This window comes from Mustelus asterias, chromosome 7 (genome assembly GCF_964213995.1).
Source record: "Mustelus asterias chromosome 7, sMusAst1.hap1.1, whole genome shotgun sequence".
Taxonomy (NCBI): domain Eukaryota; kingdom Metazoa; phylum Chordata; class Chondrichthyes; order Carcharhiniformes; family Triakidae; genus Mustelus; species Mustelus asterias.
In genome coordinates this window covers 77798988-77824491 of record NC_135807.1, presented here as the reverse complement: position 1 = coordinate 77824491, position 25504 = coordinate 77798988, and the positions used below count along the sequence as shown (strand labels likewise).

The 25504-nt window shown below is 43.0% G+C and overlaps 1 protein-coding gene across 1 annotated transcript; it reads right to left on the bottom strand.

The window, feature by feature from the left end:
* Positions 1-253: 253 nt before the first annotated feature.
* xkr9 (XK, Kell blood group complex subunit-related family, member 9) lies at positions 254-24528 on the bottom strand. Its single transcript, XM_078217100.1, has 3 exons — positions 24120-24528; positions 5929-6116; positions 254-2320 (listed from the first exon to the last, which is right to left on the bottom strand). Exons 1-3 carry the CDS (start codon positions 24425-24427, stop codon positions 1584-1586), a joined length of 1233 nt encoding a protein of 410 aa, XP_078073226.1. The 5' UTR covers positions 24428-24528; the 3' UTR covers positions 254-1583.
* Between the last annotated feature and the right edge of the window lie 976 nt (positions 24529-25504).

The following is a 25504-nucleotide window of genomic DNA, read 5'->3' as shown; positions in this document are numbered from 1 at the left end:
CAAACAACCCTGTCATATCTTTCAGAAATGTCTCTAAGCCAGTGGTTCCCAAAGGGTGCGGCACGCCACACTGGTGCGGCGAGAGAGGTGCGGCGGGAAGATTCAAGGACGATCAAAGAAACATTTAAACATGGATTAGATATTTTTCCAAAGTGATTGTTTTATACTTTCTGGATGTCCCATGATCATATTATAAAGTAGTTGTGTTCTATGTTATGAATCAAGCACTGCTAGGAGTTTTTTTTTTGTTCTTGAATGTATTTCTTATCAATAAAAAATTCGGTGTGGCGTGAGCAAATTTTTATTCCGAAAGTGCGGTCCAGTGAAAAAAGTTTGGGAACCACTGCTCTGAGCTGTGGCCAAACGGGCCACCTAAGATGGTGGTTTGCAAGGGCACACTGGGATAATTGGACAAGCACTGAAACAGACAGGCTGCAGCCTCAAAAGAAATTGGAGAGAAACAGGCTGCAGCTGCAAGAGCTGGAATACACAGGATATTGGCCATCTCCAGGACAAAGGACACTTTCTGGTCAAACTCAGATGTTTACCAGACATAGGGGCGCCTTAACCCCTTATCTGGGAGGGAGGTATGTGACCTACATGCCTCCAGCACCTACAGGCATGGCCGTTGGGGCTACATCCAAAGATTGGCGTGGCAACACCTAATTGGAGCTTATCAATCAGGGTGATCAAGTCCTGATCGATGATTGGCAATGGCCAAAAGGGCACGAAAACCAATGAGGTGTAAAGGGTGCTGCGCAACAGAAGAATTTCTCTCTCTCTCTCCCTCTTCCCCAACGAACGACAACAATGGTGACCACCACTTCCAATGACCAACACGAGGAGAGCCACCCCACCCAAGAAGGAAAGAAGATCAGAGCATCAGACCAGACCAAGGACCAGACCACGCAGAGGACTACAGCGACCAGCACACAGGTAAAGGCCAATATCTGGCTGGGTACTTGCCAGTCACGCAAAAGTTAAGTCAAGGTCTAGTATTGGACTTGAACTTTGGTATTTTATAAGATAACTTATTGTTGATTGGGTGGATGATTATTAATTGTGTGTAAATAAATATTGTTGCATTAACAAGAGGTCTATTCGCAATTTTTTGTCCACCATATAAGGGTTAAAACAGACTGTGCAGCAGGCGCAGCAACAAATTTCCAAGCTCTTTTGGAATACAGTGACCATTACTCAGCCAAACAATACAATGATTTTGCTGACAGATGATCCCGTGAGATGAGATGAGTGACCATTTAAGTTGTTTTTGTGTTGGTTGAGGGAGGAGGCACATTACTCAATGCTGCCGGGTGAACTCCCTATTACTTTCTGAATGATGTCACGGAATTTTTAATGTGCACCTCGATGGCAGACAAGGATTCATTTTAACAACACATCACTTAACAATTCCAGATTGTATATATAAATATAGCTTTCAGACTCTAAAGAACAACCTCCAGTACTTATGGCATCTGCTGTGAAACTTGAGAGAAAATGGGTCCATTCAAGCCCCAAATTATAACACCTTCCGTCTGTAGAAGTTGCTTGAATGAATTCCATTGGGCCCCATTCTCATTTACTTAAAGAGTTAAACAATTGGTTATTCTACTGTTTCCTCGTTTTGGATCAGGGACCGATTTGTGAATCATACTGTTGTTTTCAATGATGTTGCTAAGTCTCACTGCTGAACTTTTGGGCAAGACTCCATCAACTTCATCAGGAAACCTGTAAGAATTATTCGATTCTTCATCAGTTGCAGCTTGTGAATAAATGTGAGGATGGAAATGACAATAGTACAGCACAAGACAACAAATCCCTATAACTAGTGCTACCCCTATAGTTATGCTGATGGGCAGATCATAGCTTTTGTCCAGCAGAGAGTCTTTCAGGAACCAGAATAAGAGAAGTATTACAGTTGTTTCAATGGTTCTAAATATATAATAGAGAGCCATTACTACTCTTGTCTTCTGATCTTTTATATTGAAAAAGGTGAAAATTAAGATGATACCGACTACTGTCCTGTAAATAATTTCTTGACAGTTAGATTTACAAAATGTGGTCTTCTGCCTGAAGACACAGATAAACATGATTAGCCACAAAACAGCCAAGTAAGCAGCAGCAGCTGCGGAGTGCAGAATAGTCAGTAGGGTTATGCTCAAAATCCTGGCACCAAGTGTCAACAGCTTGTAAAAAAAGTATATCATATAAGGGAACCCGCAAGTTAGTTTGTGTTGAGCGAGCAAAGATTTCTTCAGTGCCGCATAGTAATCCAAAGTGGCCCATGAAATGCTCATGCATGATGCAATCACAGAACCATCTGCAAAAGAAAAGGAACACAATATATTGGCATAACTCAGTGTCCTTCAGAATTGCAATACTTTATAGTATTAATAAACAGCAATCTTGAGCACATTACAACTTCTCTACCCATTGCAGCCTCAGGATCAATCTCAGAAGATACAAAATCCTTCCAACCATATGATTTTCATTCATGATAGTTTTATTTCAGACCACAAAAGTGATTTTTGACACCTTATGAGCCATGTGTGTGTGTGTGTTCCAGTCATAACTTGCCACCAGCAGGATGTAATATTGCTGTAAATTGAGTGGGGTATGGGATAACTTTAGTGTTAGTTATTTCTAGTGTTTCTCCATTACACTTCAAAAGTACATCATTGACTGTGAAGTGCTTTGAGACATCTGGTGGTTGTGAAAAGCACTTAATAAAGAAAGTCTATCGACTTTTAGCGCAGCCACTGTGGGCTGGGACAACATTCCCAATGTAAATTGCTTTCACACCAGGCATTAGCTGTAGAAATGTCACAGTGATCATAGTGGAGTTTTATCCCCTTGTTCTTAGCTCCCAATGAACTGGGTGGACACATGCATGGATGTGTCCTAGAAACATGGAAATATAGAAAATAGGTGCAGGAATAGGCCATTTGGCCCTTCAAACCTGCTCCGTCATTCAATATGATCATGGCTGATCCTCTCTCTCAACAACATACTCACGCATTCTCCCCATACCCCTTCACACCTTTAAAGTCTAGATATCTATCTATTTCCTTCTTAAATACATTCAGTGACTTGGCCTCCACAGCCTTCTGTGGTAAAGAATTCCAAAGGTTCACCACCCTCCGAGTAAAGAAATTTCTCATCTCAGTCCTAAATGGCCTACTTGTATTCGGAGACTGTGACCCCTTTTCCTAGACCCTCCTGTCAGAGGAAAAAACATCCCAGCATCCAGTCTGTTCAGCCATGTCAGAATTTTATACAGTTCCATGAGATTCCCTTTCATTCCTCTAAATTCCTGTGATTCCCAGTTGACCCAATCTCTCCTCATATGACAATCCTGCCATCCCAGGAATCATCACTGCACATCCGCTATGGCAACCTTCCCTGCACTTCCTCTATGGCAAGTATATCTTTTCTTAGATAAGGAGACCAAAACTGCACACTAATCCAGGTGTGGTCTGACCAAGGCCCTGTAGAGCTGCAGCAACACATCCTTGCTCTTGTACTCAAGTCCTCTCGCAATGCTTTCTGTAACTGTTTGCTTGCTTTCAGGGACTGATGCACCAGGACACCAAGGTCCCCTTGTATGTCAACATTTCCCAATCTAGGTGCTTTAATTTTGCACACTCACCTCTTATGTGGGACTTTATCAAAATCTTTCCGAAAATCCAAATACACCATATCCGCTGGTTCACCCTTATTTATTCTCTTAGTTATGTCCTCAAAAATCTCACTAGGTTTGTCAAATATGAGTTCCCTTTCATAAATCCATGTTGACTTTGTCTAATTGTGTTGATATTTTCTGTGTGTCCTGTTACTGCATCCTTTATAATAGACTCTAGAATATTGCAACCTAACCTCTTATGCGGGACTTTATCAAAAGCTTTCTAGAAATCCAAATACTGGTTCACCAGTGGAGAATAAAACAATATAGTTTTAAGAAAAAACAAGAATTTGCTCTGAACAGCTAGTTGAATTGAAAGTGAATAAGTCCCAGACCCAGGTAAATTGCACTTAGCGATCACAGAAGTACTGGTCACAATTTTCAATTTTCATTAGTTATGTCAATGCACAGTAATGTTGCAGAATTGTATAATGAGGTAAACAAGTAACTATAGGCTAGTCAGTCAGCTATGGTAAATTTAGAATTTTGATTGCTGTAGCAAAGAACTGGTATTGACACAGTGGACCATATAATATCCACCTGTATTCTTCTCTGGTTCCAAATGAGTCAAATCTAAATGGAAAACTGAGCATAGGGGCGGGAATTTGCAGCCTCGCTCGAGCGAGACTGGAATTTCACACCCGAGGTCAACGGATATTTCCATTGTCCGCCCCTTGCCCGCTCCTGATTCAGTGGTGGGCGGGGCAGTAGAATTCCGGCGTAGATCTTTAACATAAATTCTCCATCTAGTTTTATGGAAGTGAATGAATCAGGAAGCTGCTCCGTAAAAAACTATATCAGTTTGACATTCACATAGTTTTCTGCTGTCATACAGTTCATTCCACTGACTGAGGTATGAAATGGTGTATATGGTTGCTAGGGAATGAGCTTTATAGAAAAGTTGATTTAAAGAACCTAGCAAGAGGACAAAGCCAACAATTTTTAGGGCATTTTCTTGCTTTTTTTTTCTCCTGTCGATTAGGCATTGTAACAATTGATGTATTGCTGCTACTTTTCCCACAGTTGCAATAATATCGCGAAGGGTTTCTCAATGGGAGAAGAGGATGGTCAAGGAAAGGACACCAGACAGGTCAGGCTGCAAAGAGAAGTACTTTATTCATATGCTGGGATCTCATGCCCGCATTTTCAGACAGAAGTGTATCTAGGAGGTCACAGATTTTTCTGGTCACCTTCTCGGAAAGCCTCATTACCCTCAATTTAATGGAGAGAAGCAGCACCTGCCTGACACCTGGGGTAAATACAGGATAAAGCGGCCGAAGTTACTGTAACATCCAGACCTCATTAACATGGGAACACCGCTTTCCGACCTCACCTCCCAAGACGCAAAACAGTGAAGGCACCACATTTAGCTGACTGTAATGTCCATGAGGGTTTCTGAACTCCATTGGAGATCAGCAGACACCCCAAAAAGATGGTGTAACAGGTCATTTCATCAGTTTCTCCAGAGTTTTAACAAACGTTGAACCAAAGTTATGATGGGAGATGAGTAAATCTCGGTGGAAATTCTGCCACAGAACAGGAAATTAAGGGTAGTCCTTTTGGGACATTAAATGCGCACAATTTTCTTTTATGTAATAAAATAGATATTAAACTCAGGAAAATCTCCCCTAAGTAAACATTAAACCCAGTTCTTCACAAAATTGTGTTTAGGATTGAATTTTTACCTGAAAAAAATGGTGGATTTGTATTGTCGGGGAGTCAAGTGGGGAGGTGGCGGTTAAAGTCTCAGGAATCTGTTTCTCCACCTAAACCCCTCTCCAACCTAATCTCTTCCAGCTTTAGCTAAGGCCGTAAATTTGCCCTTTTGAGAAGCCTGATTCACAGAGGAGTCTGGAACATTAAATGTGATAATGAGGCAGTGAGCTTCATTGTAATTCCTCTTTAGAAAGTGAACTGCTGCCATCCAGGTTTGCTAAGCATCAGTGGATCCAGCAGCTTCCTCAAGGTCTTTCTGGTTCAGGAGCTAAGTGTCTTCCTCTGGTCAGCCACCCTCCTACCGTAGCCTGCCAGGTAACACCTCCACCTCATTCCTATTCATAATATCAGCCATTACTGCCACTGACTAAAGGCCCACCTGTCAAACATGCTGCTCCTCTGGGCAGGGAACCTGTCACCAACGTCAGAGACACATTATAGAGCTAAAACTTCTTGTGGGTCAAGTCAGGAAAAATTCTGCCCCTGGGGTCAGTGACATTATAAATAAAAGCAATACAAAATATACTTACACTGAATATAACTTCGTTCAGTAGATACCAGGAGGATGAAAGTCTGAAGAATAAGTTGAGGTATGGTTTCCAAGAATGCCTCAAACAATCGTAACATGCTCAAATCTGTTACTGCATAAATGGCATCCATGTGAGTATTTTTTTGTTTAATTGCTGCTTTGTATCCAATCACAAGTACGTGTATGAACCTTTAAAAGAAAAAAAATGTTTTTGGAAATAAAAGGCAACAGAGACTCAAGTTATATTAAGTATTTATTTTATGCACAACTGTCACTTTTTTTCTGATCAAAAACAACTAAGGAGCACTCGTGCAGAAAATCTTGTCAACTAATATCATCTAATGGATTTTGTATGTGAGAACATTGGTGGAGTGGAAGCAGAGAATGGCTGACATCAAACTTATTGAGTGCCTAAGTAGGTGGATGTTATGCATACCAGCCTTGTCCTGAACTGAACCATGTAGATGTTGGAAAGGCTTTGAGAGATCAGGAGGTTGGCCACTCATCAGAGTATGGTCTAACAACTGGCAAGTAACATTTGTACCACACAGGTGCCAGGCGATGACCATCTCCAACAAGAGAGGATCTAACCATCACCCCTTGACATTCAATGGCATTACCATTACTAAATCCCCCACCATCAACATCTGGGGCTTACCATTGACCAGAACAGAACTGGACTAGCCATATAAATACTGTGGCTACAACAGCAGGTCAGAGGCTCAGAATCCTGCGGCAAGTTACTCGCCATCTGACTCCCCAAAGCCTGTCCACAAGGCACAAGTCAGGAGTGTAATGGAATACTCTCCACTTGCCTGGATGAATGCAGCTCCAGCAACACTCAAGAAGCTCGACACCATCCAGGACAAAACAGCCCATTTAATTGCTACCCCTTCCACAAACATTCAATCCCTCCACCACTGACACACAGTGGCAGCAGTGTGAACCATCTGCAGGATACACTGCAGGAACTCACCAAGGTTCCTTAGGCAGCACTTTTAAAACCCACAACCACTACCATCTAGAAGGACAAGAGCAGCAGATACCTGGGAACTCCACCACTGGAGGTTCCCTTCCAAGTCACTCATCATCCTGATTGGAAATACATCGCCCTCCCTTCACTGTTGTTGGGTCAAAATCCTGGAATTTCCTCTCTATAGTACTGTGGGTGTACCTACACTTCATGAACTTCAGCGGTTCAAGAAGACAGCTCACCACCACCTCCTCAAGGGCAACTATGAATGGGCAATAAATGCTGGCCTAATTTAGGCCAGTGATGCCCACATTCCATTCATGAAAAAAACTAAGCTATGTAGTAAATAACAGCAATCCCAACCAAGTTTCATGAGGAACACCATTCAGCACATGTTCCCAACTTAATTTCAACCCTGCTCTTTGTTTTCTTACGTCCAACCATATCTCTATCCATCTGACCGCATTCTTCTTAATTCCATTTAATGCATCCTTGCCAGGAAGCCCTTATGTGCTACCTTAATTTTGAAAATTTATATGATTATAAATTTGTGTTCTGTTATGTCTTCAAAACATTTCATAGGTTTGGTCAAGTATGAAGTTACATCAACATGGAAGGAGATAATGAACAGATCAGTCATGGAGTCACCATTTATAATAAATAAATCATTTGGAAGAGGGACAGAAACAAGGCTGTAATCGTTTATTAATGATGCCAACTGGGAAATGACAGGGAGGCTGCAAATAACAGAGAACTAAGGCATCAAATACAGATGGGATTGAAAATTTGAGAAGTTGGGCTGTTAAGCATCAGTTGTTGTTTTAATGTGGATAAAAGCAGAAAGATGAGACTGGAGAAGGGAAATAAGCAATGAGAAGATAAAGAGAATGGTGTAAACTGACCACAGTAAAAGTGATGGGGCAGGGCCCCTACCCACCCAAGTCAGTATTAATTGTAACATCCCTCTCTTAGATAAAATGTTAGTTTTTTGTTATTCATTCAAGAAGCCAACATTTATTGTCCATCCCGCATTACTTCTTGGATTGCTGCTGTCCATCTGGTGTACATATACCAACAGTGCAGTTAGTTTCAGGATTTTGATGCAGGGTGGTAATCCCAGGATGTTGATGGTGGGGGTTTGGTAATGGTGTAGAAGTGTAGGTAACTTGAGCTTTGAAAACATGTTTAGCACACTGACAAGCGCCGTTAAGAAGGAGCATGGTTCAAACTTATTAGAAGGAAGGTGAGCATAGAGATTAAATTTGATTGCTTTGCACAAGGGGTTGTGAATATTGGATAAAGACTTCCTGGGAAGTTGGTGGAGCCAGGTGGTAACTGTGCAGTTCAGAGGTAACTGGCTGGATATATCCACATCATGGATATATGGCACACAGTGATTGAGAAATATGAGCAATAAAACATTGTTTTGGTAATCTTGAATTTCGGGATCAATCAGATAGACCCACATCACGCTTTTCTGGTCCTGTATATTCCTGGATCCCTATCCAACCGACAGCGATGCGATTACCTGATGTGTTTAGAATGAGCGTTTGAGTTGAGTCATGACACAATTAAGTTAATCAATAACGAAATGCATCGTGGCTATTTACTCCACCCTGAGCAGGAGGACAATTGACAGCACCCATCAAAAATACACCAATGAATCAACTAATAAAACTTCATAATTCTTCCATCCTGACACACCTAAAAATGTGCGCATTGGGATGGGAGAATCGGGCCCTGTCCGATCAAGGGACCTGGCATAGGGAAGGGGGACCCACCTAGAGCCAGCCCCTGCCCTTGATGCTAGCCTCCTATATCCCCTCTGCCCTACCCTGGAAAAGCTCTTCCTGCCACCACTTCCCTATGGCCTGAGTCGCCCTGCGATACTGGGCCTCTGGTGGGTGTCATTCCAGCATCGTCCCAGTTGCATTACTGAGCAAAAGAGTTGGTGACCTCTGATGGGGCAGCAGCTTTTGGAGGGTGGGACCTCTCACCCCTGGGCTTCTGTTCCAATGCAAGGCATGCCAATGGCCCGTTAATTGCTCCGTAATTTGGTATGTCTTCCCCAAAGGAGGCAACATTTGCCTCTTGCCAACAGATAAGACCCCAGTTGTCGGCATGAAATTCCCGTGAAAAAACTGCAAGAACAAGGTGGCTTCAAAATATCAAACTGAAATTTCATTTTCTTTCAGAACTTACCAATTTTGTTGCAAAAAAGTTAGGTATGTCCAATCTTACTAAGGCTGTGCCTTAAATTTAACATTACATATATTTTATTCGGTAAATTAAAGCTACAAAATTAGTGCTATCGCAGATTTTCAGATAAACAAATCAACTGTAAGAATAACTGAATACATTTGGAAATAGTACTGTAATTGGAAGTTGCTAAATATATATTTTTCCTCAATAGTACAGATCGTAACAACTGGCATTGCTACACTGGTCCTTGCAAATAGAGGGAATTGGTTTTTTTTAACTCCACACAAACTTTACAAAGTCAATGGTCAGGATGAACTGGACAAACCCAAATCCATTCCTTGCTTGCTCCAAAAACCAAATTCAAAATCCAATTGAATCCAATTCATGATTTCCACAAGGGAGGCAAACAAGATCCAAGCTGACAAGATGAGGTACTGCACCCCATCTTGGGTTTGATCTGATGCTTGACCTTAACCAAAAGAGAGAGAATTCTCAGAGTGCAGTTGTTCTCAAATCCTTTTGGTTCAAGAACCTTTTCAAATGTAATAGTAGCCATGGACTGCCCATCTAAATGATAATATGACATAATATAAAAATGCTACATTTAAAATGTGTTTTAGTTTTTTTTTTACAATAAAAAGATAAGAACTAGCAGCAGGAGTAGGCCATCTGGCCCCTCGAGCCTGCTCTGCCATTCAATAAGATCATGGCTGATCTTTTCGTGGACTCAGCTCCACTTAACTGCCCACTCACCATAACCCTGAACTCCTTTACTGTTCAAAAATCTATTTTTGCCTTAAAAACATTCAACAAGGTAGCCTCAATGCTTCACTGGGCAGGGAATTCCACAGATTTACAACCCATTGGATGAAGAAGTACCTCCTCAACTCAGTCCTAAATCTGCTCCTCCTTATTTTGAGACTATGCCCCCTAGTTCTAGTTTCACCCACCAGTGGAAACAATCTCCCTGCTTCTATCTAATCTATTCCCTTCATAATTTTATATGTTTCTATAAGGCACCACCCCTCCCTCCCCCGCTTCATTCTTCTAAATTCCAATAAGTATAGACCCAATCTACTCAGTCTCTCTTATAAGCCAACCCTCTCAACTCTGGAATCAACCTGGTGAATCTCCTCTGCACCCTCTCCAGTGCCAGTACATTCTTTCCCAAGTAAGGAGACCAAAACTGTACACAGTACTCCAGGTGTGTCCTCACCAGCACCTTATACAGCTGTAAAATAACCCCCCTGTTTTTAAACTCCATCCTCTAACAATGAAGGACAAAATTCTATTTGCCTTCTTAATTACCTGCTGCACCTGCAAACCAACTTTTTGCAATTCATGCACAAGGACGCCCAGGTCCCTCTGCACAGCAGCATGCTGCAATTTTTTACCATTTAAATAATAGTCCATTTTGCTGTTATTCCTACCAAAATAGATGACCTCACATTTACCAACATTGTACTCCATCTGCCAGATCCTTGTCCACTCACATAAACTAACTTACACATCAGTGAGATGTTCCAATGTCTCTCTAAGCTGCAGATGTACACAGCCTTGTAGCTTTCTGTAATCTACCATACAGGAAATGAACAGACCATACACAAACAGAGCTCCGTTTAAGATGCTAACGTGCGTGGTTGCATAGCAGTATTAAAGGGACCACACAGTGCAATAAACAGACTGCACATAGCAAAGAGAAATTAAAGAGAACATTGCCTATTTCTCACTACTGAGCCTGTCTATTCATGCCCCCTTCCTAGGTGAGACAGACAGCCCATTCTTCGCTGCATCTGTGACTGTCACAAACATAGAAACATAGAAACATAGAAACCCTACAGTGCAGAAGGAGGCCATTCGGCCCATCGAGTCTGCACCGACCACAATCCCACCCAGGCCCTACCCCCACATATTTTACCCGCTAATCCCTCTAACCTACGCATCCCAGGACTCTAAGGGACAATTTTTAACCTGGCCAATCAACCTAACCCGCACATCTTTGGACTGTGGGAGGAAACCGGAGCACCCGGAGGAAACCCACGCAGACACGAGGAGAATGTGCAAACTCCACACAGACAGTGACCCGAGCCGGGAATCGAACGCGGGACCCTGGAGCTGTGAAGCAGCAGTGCTAACCACTGTGCTACCGTGCCGCCCACTGCTCCCTCCTCCTGGCTCACGTTTCATGTTATTTCGTAGACCTTCTGAAAAGTCTCTACACGCTCCCAAGGGTCCCCAAACCACAGTTGAGAATGATCATTGGAAAGGGCAGTGGAAAAAGAACAGATAGCAACAAAGAAAAGAAAGAAGTAAAGAGAAGGAGGTGTTTTTAAGACAAGTAGAGTTGACTAGTTGGATGTGCTGGGAGAGAAAGTTTCAAGTTGTACAGAGGAGGGAGGAATAGAGAGAGTGCAAGTAAGGAATGGTGAGTGTGTGCAAGGGTGTTGGCCTGGCGCTGCAGTAAGGCACGGCGCAGCCACAAATCAATTAAAGGCAAGAACATGTATCTTAACCATCACATGATTGGAGCTCCATGAAACTAGATGATAATGACAGTAATGAGTGTATGAACATCAGGGCAGGCAACAGTGTAGGCTGTGATGTGGTTTGTGATAAAACAACAGGCAAATTGGTCATGGGTGCAACCATATGGGATATTAATAAACTCTTTATGTTCTAACATACCTATTTCAAAATATGATCTTTTCAGCTGATTAATCATTAGCATGTTTTAACAAGGTCAACTTATTACCCGCTCTGGTTTAAAATTAGCTTTCAAGTGAGTTCACCAATCTTTTATTAATGCAACTGGCCCCAATAATTTGTACGATACACAACTAGTCAGTTCAGCATCTTCATACACAAGTTGAAAATCCAGGTCCTGGGATGTATTAGAAATAGTTAGATAGTGAAGCAAAGTGACTTTGTTTGATTTTCTAAAAGATGTAAGCAGTCCATTCTAAGTCCATAAAAAATGATTAATGGTTCCTTTTAAAAAGAAATCTTTGCATTCCTGGCATCAGACTAATGAGTGGGTGATATGATGGATTTGTTTTAACACATCACAGACCACAAAACAAGTGACTAATTTATCTATTGAATTATGAATACACATGTATACATAACTCGAAACTGGTGAAGGAATAGGTTAGTGTTGTTAGTTTCGTTTTACTGGAGATTGTTTATGATTCCATTTGCATTAAAAATAGCTAGTGGAATGATAATGGCAGCAACACTTTTAAAGGGGCCCAGGGTGAGGCCTGGTGTGAGAGTAACCATCAAATACTTAGTTATACTCGGCTTTTCATTTATCCTTGTTTAATTAGGTGAACTCATTAGTGAGTGGAAGTAGAACAAAAGTTACTTCAGTGAACAGCGTTAGTAAGGAATAAGAACATCTGAACTGAATAGTCATTATGAATAACTGGTTAACAGGTCTTAGGAACAGCCTTAGACATAAGTAACTAATAATGGAATAGATACAGATAATTTAACTTTTGAGTTAGTTTGATAACGAGGATAGAATGTTAGGTGGGAAGATGAAACTGGTTAGGAAGAACTGCTTGAGGTGTTGCTACAATCCCAGATCAGACTCCCAAAACTTTGTTACGATCCCTGATGTGGCCCCCAATTTCATTACGATCCTAGTCAAGATCCCCCAAATTTTTGTTACGATCCAATTGGGAACCAGTAATCTTCTTTGTTAGAGTAAAAGAAATACGAAATCCCAGTTAATTACTAGGAGAATATAGCCACGAGTTTCCACAGTGTTAAACAAACATATGAAATTTTACTTTACAAAAATGAACAAAACAGTCAATACTTTATCTGATTGTAATGATGCACACTCCAGAATTCGTCAGGAACAAAAAGGCATTTATTAACAAGGAAAATCTTGTACAGAGGCTCACAGCCTAACTTACGTGCATGTCTTCTGCCTAAGGTAAGACTCTATCCCTGGGGTAATTATCCACTGATGTGGAGATGCCAGCGTCAGACTGGGGTAAACACAGTAAGAAGTCTCACAACACCAGGTTAAAGTCCAACAGGTTTATTTGGTAGCAAAAGCCACTGGCTTTCGGAGCGCTGCCCCTTCATCAGGTGAGTGGGAGTTCTATTCACAAACAGGGCATATAAAGACACAAACTCAATTCACAAAATAATGGTTGGAATGCGAGTCTTTACAGGGAATCAAGTCTCAAAGGTACAGACACTGAGTGGAGAGAGCGTTAAGCACAGGGTTAAAGAGATGTGTATTGTCTCCAGACAGGACAGTTAGTGAGATTTTGCAAGCCCAGGCAAGTCGTGGGGGTTACAGATAGTGTGACATGAACGCAAGATCCCGGTTGAGGCCGTCCTCATGTGTGCGGAACTTGGCTGTCAGTCTCTGCTCAGCGACTCTGCGATATCGTGTGTCGTGAAGGTGGCCTTCACGACACACGATAGCACAGAGTCGCTGAGCAGAGACTGACAGCCAAGTTCCGCACACATGAGGACGGCCTCAACTGGGATCTTGGATTCATGTCACACTATCTGTAACCCCTACGGCTTGCCTGGGCTTGCAAAATCTCACTAACTGTCCTGTCTGGAGACAATACACATCTCTTTAACCTGTGCTTAACGCTCTCTCCACTCACATTGTCTGTACCTTTGAGACTTGATTACTTGTAAAGACTCACATTCCAACCATTATTTCGTAAATTGAGTTTGTGTCTTTATATGCCCTGTTTGTGAACAGAACTCCCACTCACCTGACGAAGGAGCAGCAAGCACTCCGAAAGCTAGTGGCTTTTGCTACCAAATAAACCTGTTGGACTTTAACCTGGTGTTGTGAGACTTTTTACTGTAATTACCCACTCTCAGCCCCAATTGGTCCATCAAGCCAGATGACCCTCATCTGCTGTGTTGCCTTCAAAGGGACAATCACCACAATGCCACATCCCTCCCCCCTGTAACTCCTTTATACAATCTTCAATAACGATGTTACACAGTCCTAAACTCAAATTAAACATTAAACACACGAGTTGGACAATTATAAATCGAATCTTTGAGAGTTTTTCTGTTTCTTGAGACTTGTGTGATTGATTGGCGTTAACTATGTATAGTTTCAAAAATGCTCTTACATGGAACTCTCCCATCCAGGTTTGCTGCTTAACAAGTTCTGTTCTAGACTATTCTCTGACCATGTAACTAAATATTTCACTCTGTGGAAAGTGCACTCTCCAGTCCCACGTTGACCCTTGCTCCGCCGAGCACCTTACATTGTAATATATGCAGACACATATCATCACAATACAACAAAGTCTTATGGCTTGTTAGTCCTTTCACAATCTGTCTGTCACTTGTTAAGGGATAATCATGGTACCCTGCTTCTGGTACTTAAGTTGCGAGATAAAGTTTCTTCCCTTTCCAGCATTTCAATTCAGCATCATTTTTATTGACCGTGTTACCATATTGGTTCTTGTGCTTTTCTACTAGTGTAACCATTTCAGTAATTTTGTTCTGGCACATAATCTCAGTTCCTTTCTCTGTCTGAATTGCTGACTCTGCTGTCAATTTTAATGTTTTTACCGCTTCAGTTAATTTTTCATTGTCAAGCTTCCTTTCTTCTAGCTCTTATTCTCCTGATTCAATTTGTTACTCGACCTGTTCTTATTTTCTAGTTGCTTTTCATTTGGTCATTTAATGTCTTTCATTGCTCTTCTTCTGAGATATTTCAGTGCCCTCCTTCTGGGGTCTTCTTTTACCCACTTTCTGGGTTCTTCTATTACATCATCTGAAGTCTTCTCCAATGTTCATGTCCATTGCCATTTGTTCCTACTTGTGGTTGCCACTTTAAGTGCATTGCCACATTAAATGTATTACCACTTTAAATGTATTACTTCTTTAAGACTGTGTCCTTTTCCCCCACCCAGGTTGTTGTTGCTTGGATATAGTTGGCTTTCCTTTGCAGGTATATTTTGTGACAAATGAATCAATACAGGTACAGAGTGTCTCAGGCTGTTTCTATTTTTTTACGCTTATAACTGTAGCATTACTTCCTAGTGCCAGCTATTTTTCTTTGTTTTAGCTTTTGAACTTGTTTAGCTGCAGCAGCTCTTTGCTTTCCATCCAATTTCCTTCCCTCCAAATTGAGAGCCCCAGTTCATCTAGCCTCCAGCTCACTGGGAGCATTTCTTTTTCTTTACTGAAAACATTGCTTTCTGTGTTCTCTTTTCTTTAAAAAAAATTTTGCAGCAACTGTTTGGTTTTCTCAACACAAGTTCTATTTTCCTAAATTCAAAGTCACAGCTCTTGCTCGGAGGGTTATTTTCTCTTATTTCTTTCCATCCATTTCTAAACTTCTGACTGTAGCGGCCAATTCAGGTTTGTTATGCAACTGTCCCTCAGGGTCTGGCAATATCTCAACATCTCATTACCAACACATGTCGGGCCACAGGTAGTGTCCTCATAATCCATTTTATCCTCATCACCAATGTAATGATGCACATTCCAGACTTCGCCAGAAACATGGAATATATTTATTAACAAGGAAAAACTTGTACAGAGGCTCAGCCTCACTAGAGCAGACCATCAGCTATCCCAGTCCCTACAGGTCTTCTAATTGGTTCTAGATGTCTTCTGTCTAAGGTAACTCCGCCCCCTAGGATAATTACCCACTCTTAGTCCCAATTGGTCCGTCAAGCCCGGTGACCCTCTTCTGCTGTGTTGTCCTTAAAAGGGACAATCACCATACTTATACTCTAACTTACAGAATTAATATGAGATAAGAATGAATCAAACTGTTGTCGTACACAGCCAAACTGCACATTAAACGGCAAACACAACCACGAGAGGTCCCCCGAATTTTCTCAACAACCCACCCAGACTTCAGCGAGTCACAAACATTCTTTAAAACTCTGTCTTCCTCCTGACAGATTTCAGCCCCTCTCTTTTGAAGATCTAGCCACCTCTGATTTCCCTTAAAAGCTGCCTCAACAATTCCTCGCTTCCCTCCCACAGTTCTAGCTCTTTAGCAGACAACTGTGACTTACAGTCTTTTCTTCTCCCCAGCTGCCAGCTTCACGAACCTGTCGATGAATCATTGACATGACCCTGACACTCCAGCCGCTCTGAGCAGAACACTACTGGCTTCCAGGGCTTCTCTGAGCCCCAGTCCCCTCAGCAGTTCAGAGCTTCTGCAACACTGCAGCTGCGTGGAACCAACCTTTCTGTCTGCTCCCGACCAACTGACCCTCAAACTGATCTGACCTTTAATATCTCCCAAAGCTTTCCAAATCCTGGGCCTGCTCTGAGGTAGATGCGAATGCAGCAACCATTGGTACATTTGTACATTAAATGTTGCAACCTCCAGTCAACCAAAGGTCACTCCCCACAAATGCAAAATTACCTTGGTTCCAGACCTAAAACACACACAGACTAAAAAATCCAACAACATAGATTTTGCCACACTGTGATAAGGAAAAGATTAAGAGTGGCTGATCAAGGCCAGAAGATGGGTCTGAAGGCTCGAGAAGGTAATCACAGGTGAGTGACATTTAAAGTTGGATTATTAACCCAAGGCTTAGAAACGGATCTTAACATTTATAAGATCTTTTGAAATCATTATTGAATGAAAAGGTTTTGTCAATAATCCATCCAGGTCCACCCCCAATAAAATGTATAAAATAAGAGGCTTTGGGAGAGATCAGTATAGTAGATTGTGGAAAAGAATTCGCAAAAAAGACTCCAGTCCAACACTGATGAAGGGTTTGGGAAATTGAGAAGATTGAGGCACCAAGAAAAGAAGTGGAAGAACATATAACATAGAACATTACAGTGCCCTTAATGTTGGCGAGTCCACTACTGCTGCAGGCAGGGCATTCCACACCCTTACTACTCTCTGAGTGAAGAACCTACTTCTGACATCTGTCCTATATCTATCACCCCTCAATTTAAAGCTATGTCCCCTCATGCTAGCTATCACCATCCGAGGAAAAAGGCTCTCACTATCCACCCTATCTAATCCTCTGATCATCTTGTATGCCTCTATTAAGTCACCTCTTAACCTTCTCTCTAACGAAGGAGGAGAAAAAAGCAGATTGTGCATTCCAGCCATCCTGCCTGAACTGGACCGATATTCCCTACTTCTCCAGGTTGTTTCTGTTTGCTCTATAGCTATTGTATTGCATCTCATCAAAAACTCTGGTTAAACTCAACATCCCACCATACTGATTGTAGTCAATCCCGATTGATTGATTAGACAATGATGACTCTCAACTATCTTTTGAAGATTAAAGGATAGTACAGTTGTGGTGCCCAGAACTGAAGACAGTACTTCAGATACCTGCTTTGCATTCAAGTCCAAGGGAATCCTGATGTTCCAAGTTCTGAAATTCACTTTGAGGGAGTGGAAGAAGCCTGTGTGCCTGGGTTCCTTCAATATGAGGTGACTGTTGTACACCAGCTACCACATGGTTCTGATGGAGCAAGAACTTTGTCCAATGGCAAATGGATGGGAAACCAGGTTCCACTGTACAGATGGAGTCTAACACACCCACATGATGTTCAACCTATGCCACCTCCAGTCCAGAACCAAGATCACCCCAACCTCTGTCATCGAGCTACAGTATGTTGACGACACATGCGTTTGCACACACTTAGAGGCCAAGCTCCAAACTATCGTCAACACATTCACAAAGACACATGAAAGAATGAGCCTTAGGCTAAACATCTGGAAGGCAGAGGATATCTACCAGCCTGCTCCCTCTGCGCAACACAACCTCCCAACTATCAACATCCCTGGCAAATCATTGCACAACATTGATCATTTCTCAAACGTTGAGAGCTTCTTCTTAGCGGAGACAGACATTGACAATGAGACTCAACATTTCCTCTAGCGTGCCAGGGCAGTTTCAACCATCTGAGGAAAAGAGTGTTTGATAACAAAAGACCTCAAACACAGCACCAAGCTCATGGTCTATAGGGTTGCAGCGCTACCTGCCCTCCTGTACGCATCAGAGACATAGACAACGTACAGCAGGCACCTTAAATCCCTGGAGAAATATCACCTCAGCAAAATTCTCAAAATTCAATGACAGGATAGGCACTTCAATATCAGTGTCCCTCACTCAGGACAACATCCCCAGCATTGAAGTATTGGTTATGGTTAATCAGTTACATTGGGCAGGCCACTCATCCACATTCCTGACACAAGACTCCCAAAACAAGTTCTCTACTCCGCACTTTGTCACAGCAAGCAGTTACCAGGGGGCAGAGGAAATGTTTCAGGGATGCCCTCAAAGTTTCCCCGACAAAATGAAACATCCCCATTGTTATGTTGTAATCTCTTGCTCAAGACTGTCCAAACTGGAGAAGAAGCATCCGCAAAGACAATTCCAAATGTCTCCTACAGGCCCAGGTGGAGACCAAACACAAATTCTTCAGCTACGAGATTTTTTTTAGTTTTTGTGTTTTACTACAAAAACATCCCAAATAAATAGACATTTAAATCATCAAAAGGCTACAAGCAATTGTGCAAACTAGCTGCAGAAATGCATTACATAGTTAGTGAGTTGGCTGCAGGCGTTTCCTCTAGGGATCTCAGACTGAAATCCGAGCACCCCACCCAACAGCCTCAACAAACGCTACCTGCCCCACCTGTGGCAGAGTGTGTGGATCCAGCATTGGACTTAGTCACCTCAGGACCCACAACCCGGGAGTGGAAGAAAGTCATCCTCGTTCCCAAGGAACTGCCTGAGAAGAAGATTCAAGTCCCCTTGAGATAAACCAGCATTCCATTGGCCTTTCGATTATATTTACAATTTAGAGTAGTTAGGTGTTTGAAGGCCAGTGCAGACACAATGGGCCGAAGAGCCTCTTGCTGTGGTATAAAACTCTATGACTATGAGATGGAGGATCCATGATTAGTAATCCATTTGAAAAGAAATTCTTCAACCAAAATCTTTAAGGACCACTAGTCCAGCAATAGGAAAAACGTAAGGAATATATATATATATATATATTAATTACCACTGCGCATATAAATAAAAGAAGCATATCTCTGTGGTATAGTATTTGTGTGTGATTTGGGCCTTTCTAGTAGTCATTGATTTTGCTGTGATTTGTGTTGCAAAATCTGACTAGATTCCTTAAATCCTAACCAAATTAGGGAATGACCTCATCAGATAAGAGAAATGTAGATGTTGAATGCTGAATATTCAACAAAGAAAGGACTTCTAAATATTTAAATAGCGTCCTTAACACAATTGATATTATGTGTATGAATCATAGAATCCTACAGTGCAGAGGGAGGCCAATCAGCCCATCAAGTCTGCACCAACCACAATCCTACCCAGGGCCTATCCCCATAAATTTACCCTAACTAGTCCCTCTGACACTAAGGGGCAATTTAGCATGGCCAATGTGGTCTATATGGACTTCAGCAAGGCGTTCGATAAGGTCCCCCATGCAAGACTTCTTGAGAAAGTGAGAGGACATGGGATCCAAGGGGCTGTTGCCTTGTGGATCCAGAACTGGCTTGCCTGCAGAAGGCAGAGAGTGGCTGTGGAGGGGTCTTTCTCTGCATGGAGGTCAGTGACCAGTGGAGTGCCCCAGGGATCTGTTCTGGGACCCTTGCTGTTTGTCATTTTCATAAATGACCTGGATGAGGAAGTGGAGGGATGGGTTGGTAAGTTTGCTGACGACACCAAGGTAGGTGGTGTTGTGGATAGTTTGGAGGGATGTCAGAAGTTGCAGCGAGACATAGATAGAATGCAAGACTGGGCGGAGAAGTGGCAGATGGACTTCAACCCGGATAAGTGTGTAGTGATCCATTTTGGCAGATCCAATGGGATGAAGCAGCAGTATAATATGAAGGGTACCATTCTTAGCAGTGTAGAGGATCAGAAGGACCTTGGGGTCCGGGTCCATAGGACTCTTAAATCGGCCTCGCAGGTGGAGGATGCGGTCAAGAAGGCGTACGGCGTACTAGCCTTCATTAATCGAGGAATTGAGTTTAGGAGTCGGGAGATAATGCTGCAGCTTTATAGGACCCTGGTTAGACCCCACTTGGAGTACTGCGCGCAGTTCTGGTCACCTCATTACAGGAAAGATGTTGAAGCCATTGAAAGGGTGCAGAGGAGATTTACAAGGATGTTGCCTGGATTGGGGGGCATGCCTTATGAGGATAGGTTGAGGGAGCTTGGTCTCTTCTCCCTGGAGAGACGAAGGATGAGAGGTGACCTGATAGAGGTTTACAAGATGTTGAGAGGTCTGGATAGGGTAGACTCTCAGAGGCTATTTCCAAGGGCTGAAATGGTTGCTACGAGAGGACACAGGTTTAAGGTGCTGGGGGGTAGGTACAGAGGAGATGTCAGGGGTAAGTTTTTCACTCAGAGGGTGGTGGGTGAGTGGAATCGGCTGACGTCGGTGGTGGTGGAGGCAAACTCGTTGGGGTCTTTTAAGAGACTTCTGGATGAGTACATGGGATTTAATGGGATTGAGGGCTATAGATAGGCCTAGAGGTAGGGATATGATCAGCGCAACTTGTGGGCCGAAGGGCCTGTTTGTGCTGTGGCTTTCTATGTTCTATGTTCAATCCACCTAACCCGCACGTCTTTCAGACTGTGGGAGGAAACCGGAGCACCTGGAAGAAACCCACGCAGACACGGAAAATGTGCAAACTCCGTCCGGACAGCGACCCAAGCAGAGAATCGAACCCGGGTCCCTGACGCTGTGAGGCAGCAGTGCTAACCACTGTGCCATCATGCCACTCTAAAATCTAACTCTGGTGGAACTCAAACCCCCAACCTTTGAATGACTGGCTTGCCAGTATTTAGATGTCCAAAGCACTTTCCATTGCGCCACAGAGCCACACATGGCTCAACTGCCGCGTGGTCCTTTGGTCCTCAATTGTTCACCTAAACTTAAGTGACCGTTGAGCCTATATTATTGTCCCATCCTGGCCTATGCTGTGACTGTGATGACTTACTCCTTCAACAAGCTATTGTAAAATTATCTTCCAACAAGTGCACCACTAGATCACAGCAGCTGCAATTGCATGGTGACCATAGCAATCAAAAATGCCAATGAGAATAGTGAATATTCATTCAATGACATCCACATTTTGATGACATTTAAAGTACGTCACATCAATGCAACATGATTTTGCTTCATTAAATTTTAAAATGTATTATAAATCAATAGCTGATTCTAAACTGAGCCTGGGTGAAATTGGCTGGAGGAGGGAGTAATCCATTGGAGTCAGCTCAGGCCCTGATGGCCAATTTACACAACCTCTTTGCTCTGGTGTGAAGCAAAGTCACTTTATATAGATGCCTCATTGCTGTGTAAAATAAGCTTTAAACTGAAGAGGGTTATAATTTCATTTTGACTGCTTCGAGTGAGGATACTCCACTGTTTCTCAGTGGATCTGCACTATGAGCCTTCTCAGAATTGGCAAATATAGATATATTTGTAATTCAAGAGAATGTCCTTTACCCAGAGACTGGTTAGAATGTGGACCTTATTAACAAATAAATACATTTGGACTGGAAAAGTCATTCAATGGGAAAATAAGTTTTAAGACCTTTGTTGCAACCAGCCGAAGGGGTGGAATAGAAGGGGAGCCAATTCACTCCCCACCCGGTTATAACATCTGGCAGAGTATCTGAGATGAATAGCATAGACACATTAAAGACAAATCTAGATCAACAAACAAGGGAGAAGGAAATAGAGGACTATGTTGATGGGAGGAGGGTGAGTGGAGGTCAAATGCCAGCATCGACCTATTGGGCAGAATTACCTGTTTTTGTGCAGTCAATAATTTGTATTGCCTGATGATTCATAAATATTACCAAAGTTCACAGTGTAAAAAGAGCAATTTGGAAAGAGGATGTTGGAACTGTTGGGAGTTAGTCAATTGGAAACCATTGACTGACCAGCTGGGATGGAAGGTGAGAGGCTGGTACAGGAAGTTATAACACCTTCACACTGCCATGCCACTTTGCTAGCAGCAGGAAAGATGGCAGACAAGTCACCTGCCAGATAAATGGCCAGTTAAGGGTTACTTCACATATCCACGGACATTTTGCCTATATTGTGGTTCGCCCATCCAATTAAATCTGATAGCCTCTCAACAGGCCCTAGGGAGAAGTGAGGTGGTTGTGGCTCCTTTCTGATCACTCCGTGGCCTAATGAGGGGCCCTCCACAGCACTGGCCATCTTGCAAAGACATCACCATCTACCCACTGAGATCCCCACCCCCTGATCATCAGGGCCTGCAGTGCTAATTTCAAGTACACCAGTCATCGATGTGCCTTCATCCTGTGGGTACAGCCCCAGAAATGGCCACTGCTGGTGGCGGTGCTGCTGAGGCTGCTGAGCTACCCTCTGATTGGGCCTGCAGCTCTTGGGGTGGGTCACCATCTTTAATGTGATGGCAGCCCTGACACAAACCACTTATCTGACAAAATACCATGTCATGGCATCCACTGAAGCGGTGTTGCCTCCACTTTTGGTCAAAGCAGAGGGACTTCTGGAACATCAGAAAACTTCTGATTCAGCGGATTTTCTGCTGAAATACTGACACATTTAAAATGAATGGGATTGAAGTTTTTATATACAACAAATATTAAGGCATAGATAGCAAGAAATTGCATTCTATTCTTGAAGGAAATAACCTTCCCTAGAAAAAACGGAGAATGGATAGACTAGAAAATTAGAAATTTGCAAAATAAATTACAATTGTCGCAGCCCAGACTGGTTGCTCCTGACTGGACTGAAACAAGCTGATCCCATTTGATTTGTTAATTCATACATACTCATGTAGCTTCCTGGACTATTTACATTAGTTGCATGAACACACAGCTAAGGGGAGGTGGTGGCCTAGTGATATTATCACTACTCTATTAATCCAGAAACTCAGATAATGTTCTGGGGACCTCGGTTCGAATTCTGCCATGGCAGATGGTGGAATTTGAAGGGCAACTAGGGATGGGCAATAAATGCTGGCCAGCCAGTGATGCTCATGTCCCACAAATAAATTTTTAAAAATACAGGCTGAATTTTTTATGAAGTAGCAGAAGCCACATTGTCCAAAAGTGACAGGTGGTGATCTCACTTTGGCAGACAGGGGGATCGGGGACCACATTTTGCTGGTGCCAAACAATTAAATTTAGGTTTATTTATCAGTGTCACAAGTAGGCTTATATTTACACTGCAATGAAGTTACTGTGAAAATCCCTTATTCGCCACACTCCGGCACCTGTTCGGGACACTTAGAGGGAGAATTTAGCATGATCAACGCACCTAACCAGCACGTCTTTTGGACTGTCAGAGGAAATCGGAGCACCCGGAGCAAACCTACGCAGACACGGGGAGAACATGCAGACTCCACACAGACAGTGACCCAAGCTGGGAACGAAACCCGGGTCTCTGGTGCTGTGAGGCAGCAGTGCTAACCACTGTGCCAACGTGCTGCCCCAATTATGTGGCTGCCACTCGGACCTCCATCCTTGAGCTCAAAAGCTTTCTGCCCAATCAAAGGAGCTACAGACTAGCTCAACAGCAACCTTGGTGTGCTGGCCATTGTTGGGGGCTGCACTTATAGGATGAGGATGCATCAAGGGCTGGCAGGTCAGTGCAATCTCAGGACCAGGGCTAGTAAGGCAGGCAGCAGTGAGGGGCAAGGTAGGGCAGGCACGAATGTTGCCACGTCAGCGGCCACTGCCACCAGAGGCCATTCCAGGACCCAAATAGAGACGAAAAAGGAAGGTTCCAACCTCCAGAGCCTGCTGGGAGGCCAACATTTAAGGCCCTCATGGCAGTGGGTCCACCCAATGAGATCAAAGTGCCCACAGAGGGGGGGAAGTGGCCCTTAAATGGTCACTTAAGGGTGGGTGGTCGATCTGCCAGCAGTCCTGTTGTTGGCAAACAGGCATGGTGGCATGATCAAGTGACCATGACCATCCTGCACCACTGGCCATTTTGACAGCCTTCCTGTCTCTCAAAGGACTGAATGGATGGAAGGTACCTACCTCACTGGCATCCCCATCTGAAAGATATGAAACACACACAGGCAAGAACTTGGACAGACTTTGTTGTGGGAACCCTCTGCTTCTGAATGACCTTCCTCGTCATCTTTATACCAAGCCCAGCTGAAGCTCTGAAGTATCACGGCAGAAACCAGTGTCACGGCCAGAACTAGCAAACACCAAATATAACGTCCTTCAGATAAATACAATGCAGCGACCCAAAGGTCGGTAGCTACGTCCGTTAGGTACAGCACGAATCCAACTACGGTCAACAGCAGATCACACTTGGTGAACTTTTCCTGGCTTGCCATGGTCTACGGCCAATCAATCCTTCTCCCAGTCAAACCATAGTGTCTTGTTAAAGCAGTGTTCAATTCTCAACTTGAGTGAAGGCGGCTTTTTCTCTTTCACTTTTCCATTTAGTCAGGTGACGTCACTGGAATGAATCCAATATTAAATGAGGTTTGTTATCTGGGTGGAAACCAGCAATTATCATGTGATTTCGGGCTAATGGCGCCGGCCCAATAATGCAAATGCTTGTCCAGTGTAGGAGCGAAGTCCCTCTAGAGCAGCCTGCCCTGGGGGGGGGGGGGGAGTGGCACACACTGTGTGAAGCTGCCGCGTCCAGAGGTCAGCTTTCTATATCCTTCCCTTCCGTCAAATACAACTCAACTGGAGTAAGATCCCACATTGCTCAATCCCAGACGTTTCATTCATGTGTTATTGGTCTTCTGACCGTCTTGTGATGTCGTTTCGCCAATGATTGCTAAAGGCTAACCAAAAATTCAAAGAAAAGCGAAGTGTCAGATTGCTATGTCAATGATCAGTCTATTTCCTGAAAACAAGGAGGAAGTAAATATCCGTGTTCAGTGCCTGTGCAGCAGTCCGGCAGAACAGCTCTCCCTCCTCCTTAAAGAACTCGCCCGATTTCCATGAAATGAGTGGTCAGAAAATGAGACCATTCTGTAATAGGTGGGAGATCCATGCACGCGAAAGGTTCTGTCATTTACATGATGCCTATTGCCTAACATTCCTACAATTGTATTGAAACATGCAAGTACAAGATAATCTAAAGGAGAAATCTAGTTGTTGATGGCACAAAATTATAATGCATTTCTACTGGATCCTAACACCCGATGCTCCTTGAAAAAATATTTTCTAGCATTAGAGGATGCGTTCTGATTTATTTTACCTCATTATTTCACAATTATTTTTTCCCAACTAAGCTATCACTGTTCCAAACGTTACCTCAATAATCACATTCTCCTTCAACCCCACAGCAGACTCCAGTTCTCAGAGGTACTCTGGACCTTCCAGACAGTTTTATAAAGTAGGCTGGATCTTATACCTAACAACTTTGCTGCTACCCATATTCATTCAGTGACACC

What these genes read in the sequence shown, in the direction of transcription:
- xkr9 (XM_078217100.1), bottom strand. Translation starts at nt 24,427, where the DNA reads ATGGCAAGCCAGGAAAAGTTCACCAAGTGTGATCTGCTGTTGACCGTA. An exon ending in CAGATGGGGATGCCAGTGAG is followed by an intron (nt 6,117 to 24,119) that starts GTAGGTACCTTC and finishes TTTCTTTTAAAG; the next exon opens with GTTCATACACGTACTTGTGA. An exon ending in TGAACGAAGTTATATTCAGT is followed by an intron (nt 2,321 to 5,928) that starts GTAAGTATATTT and finishes TTTCTTTTGCAG; the next exon opens with ATGGTTCTGTGATTGCATCA.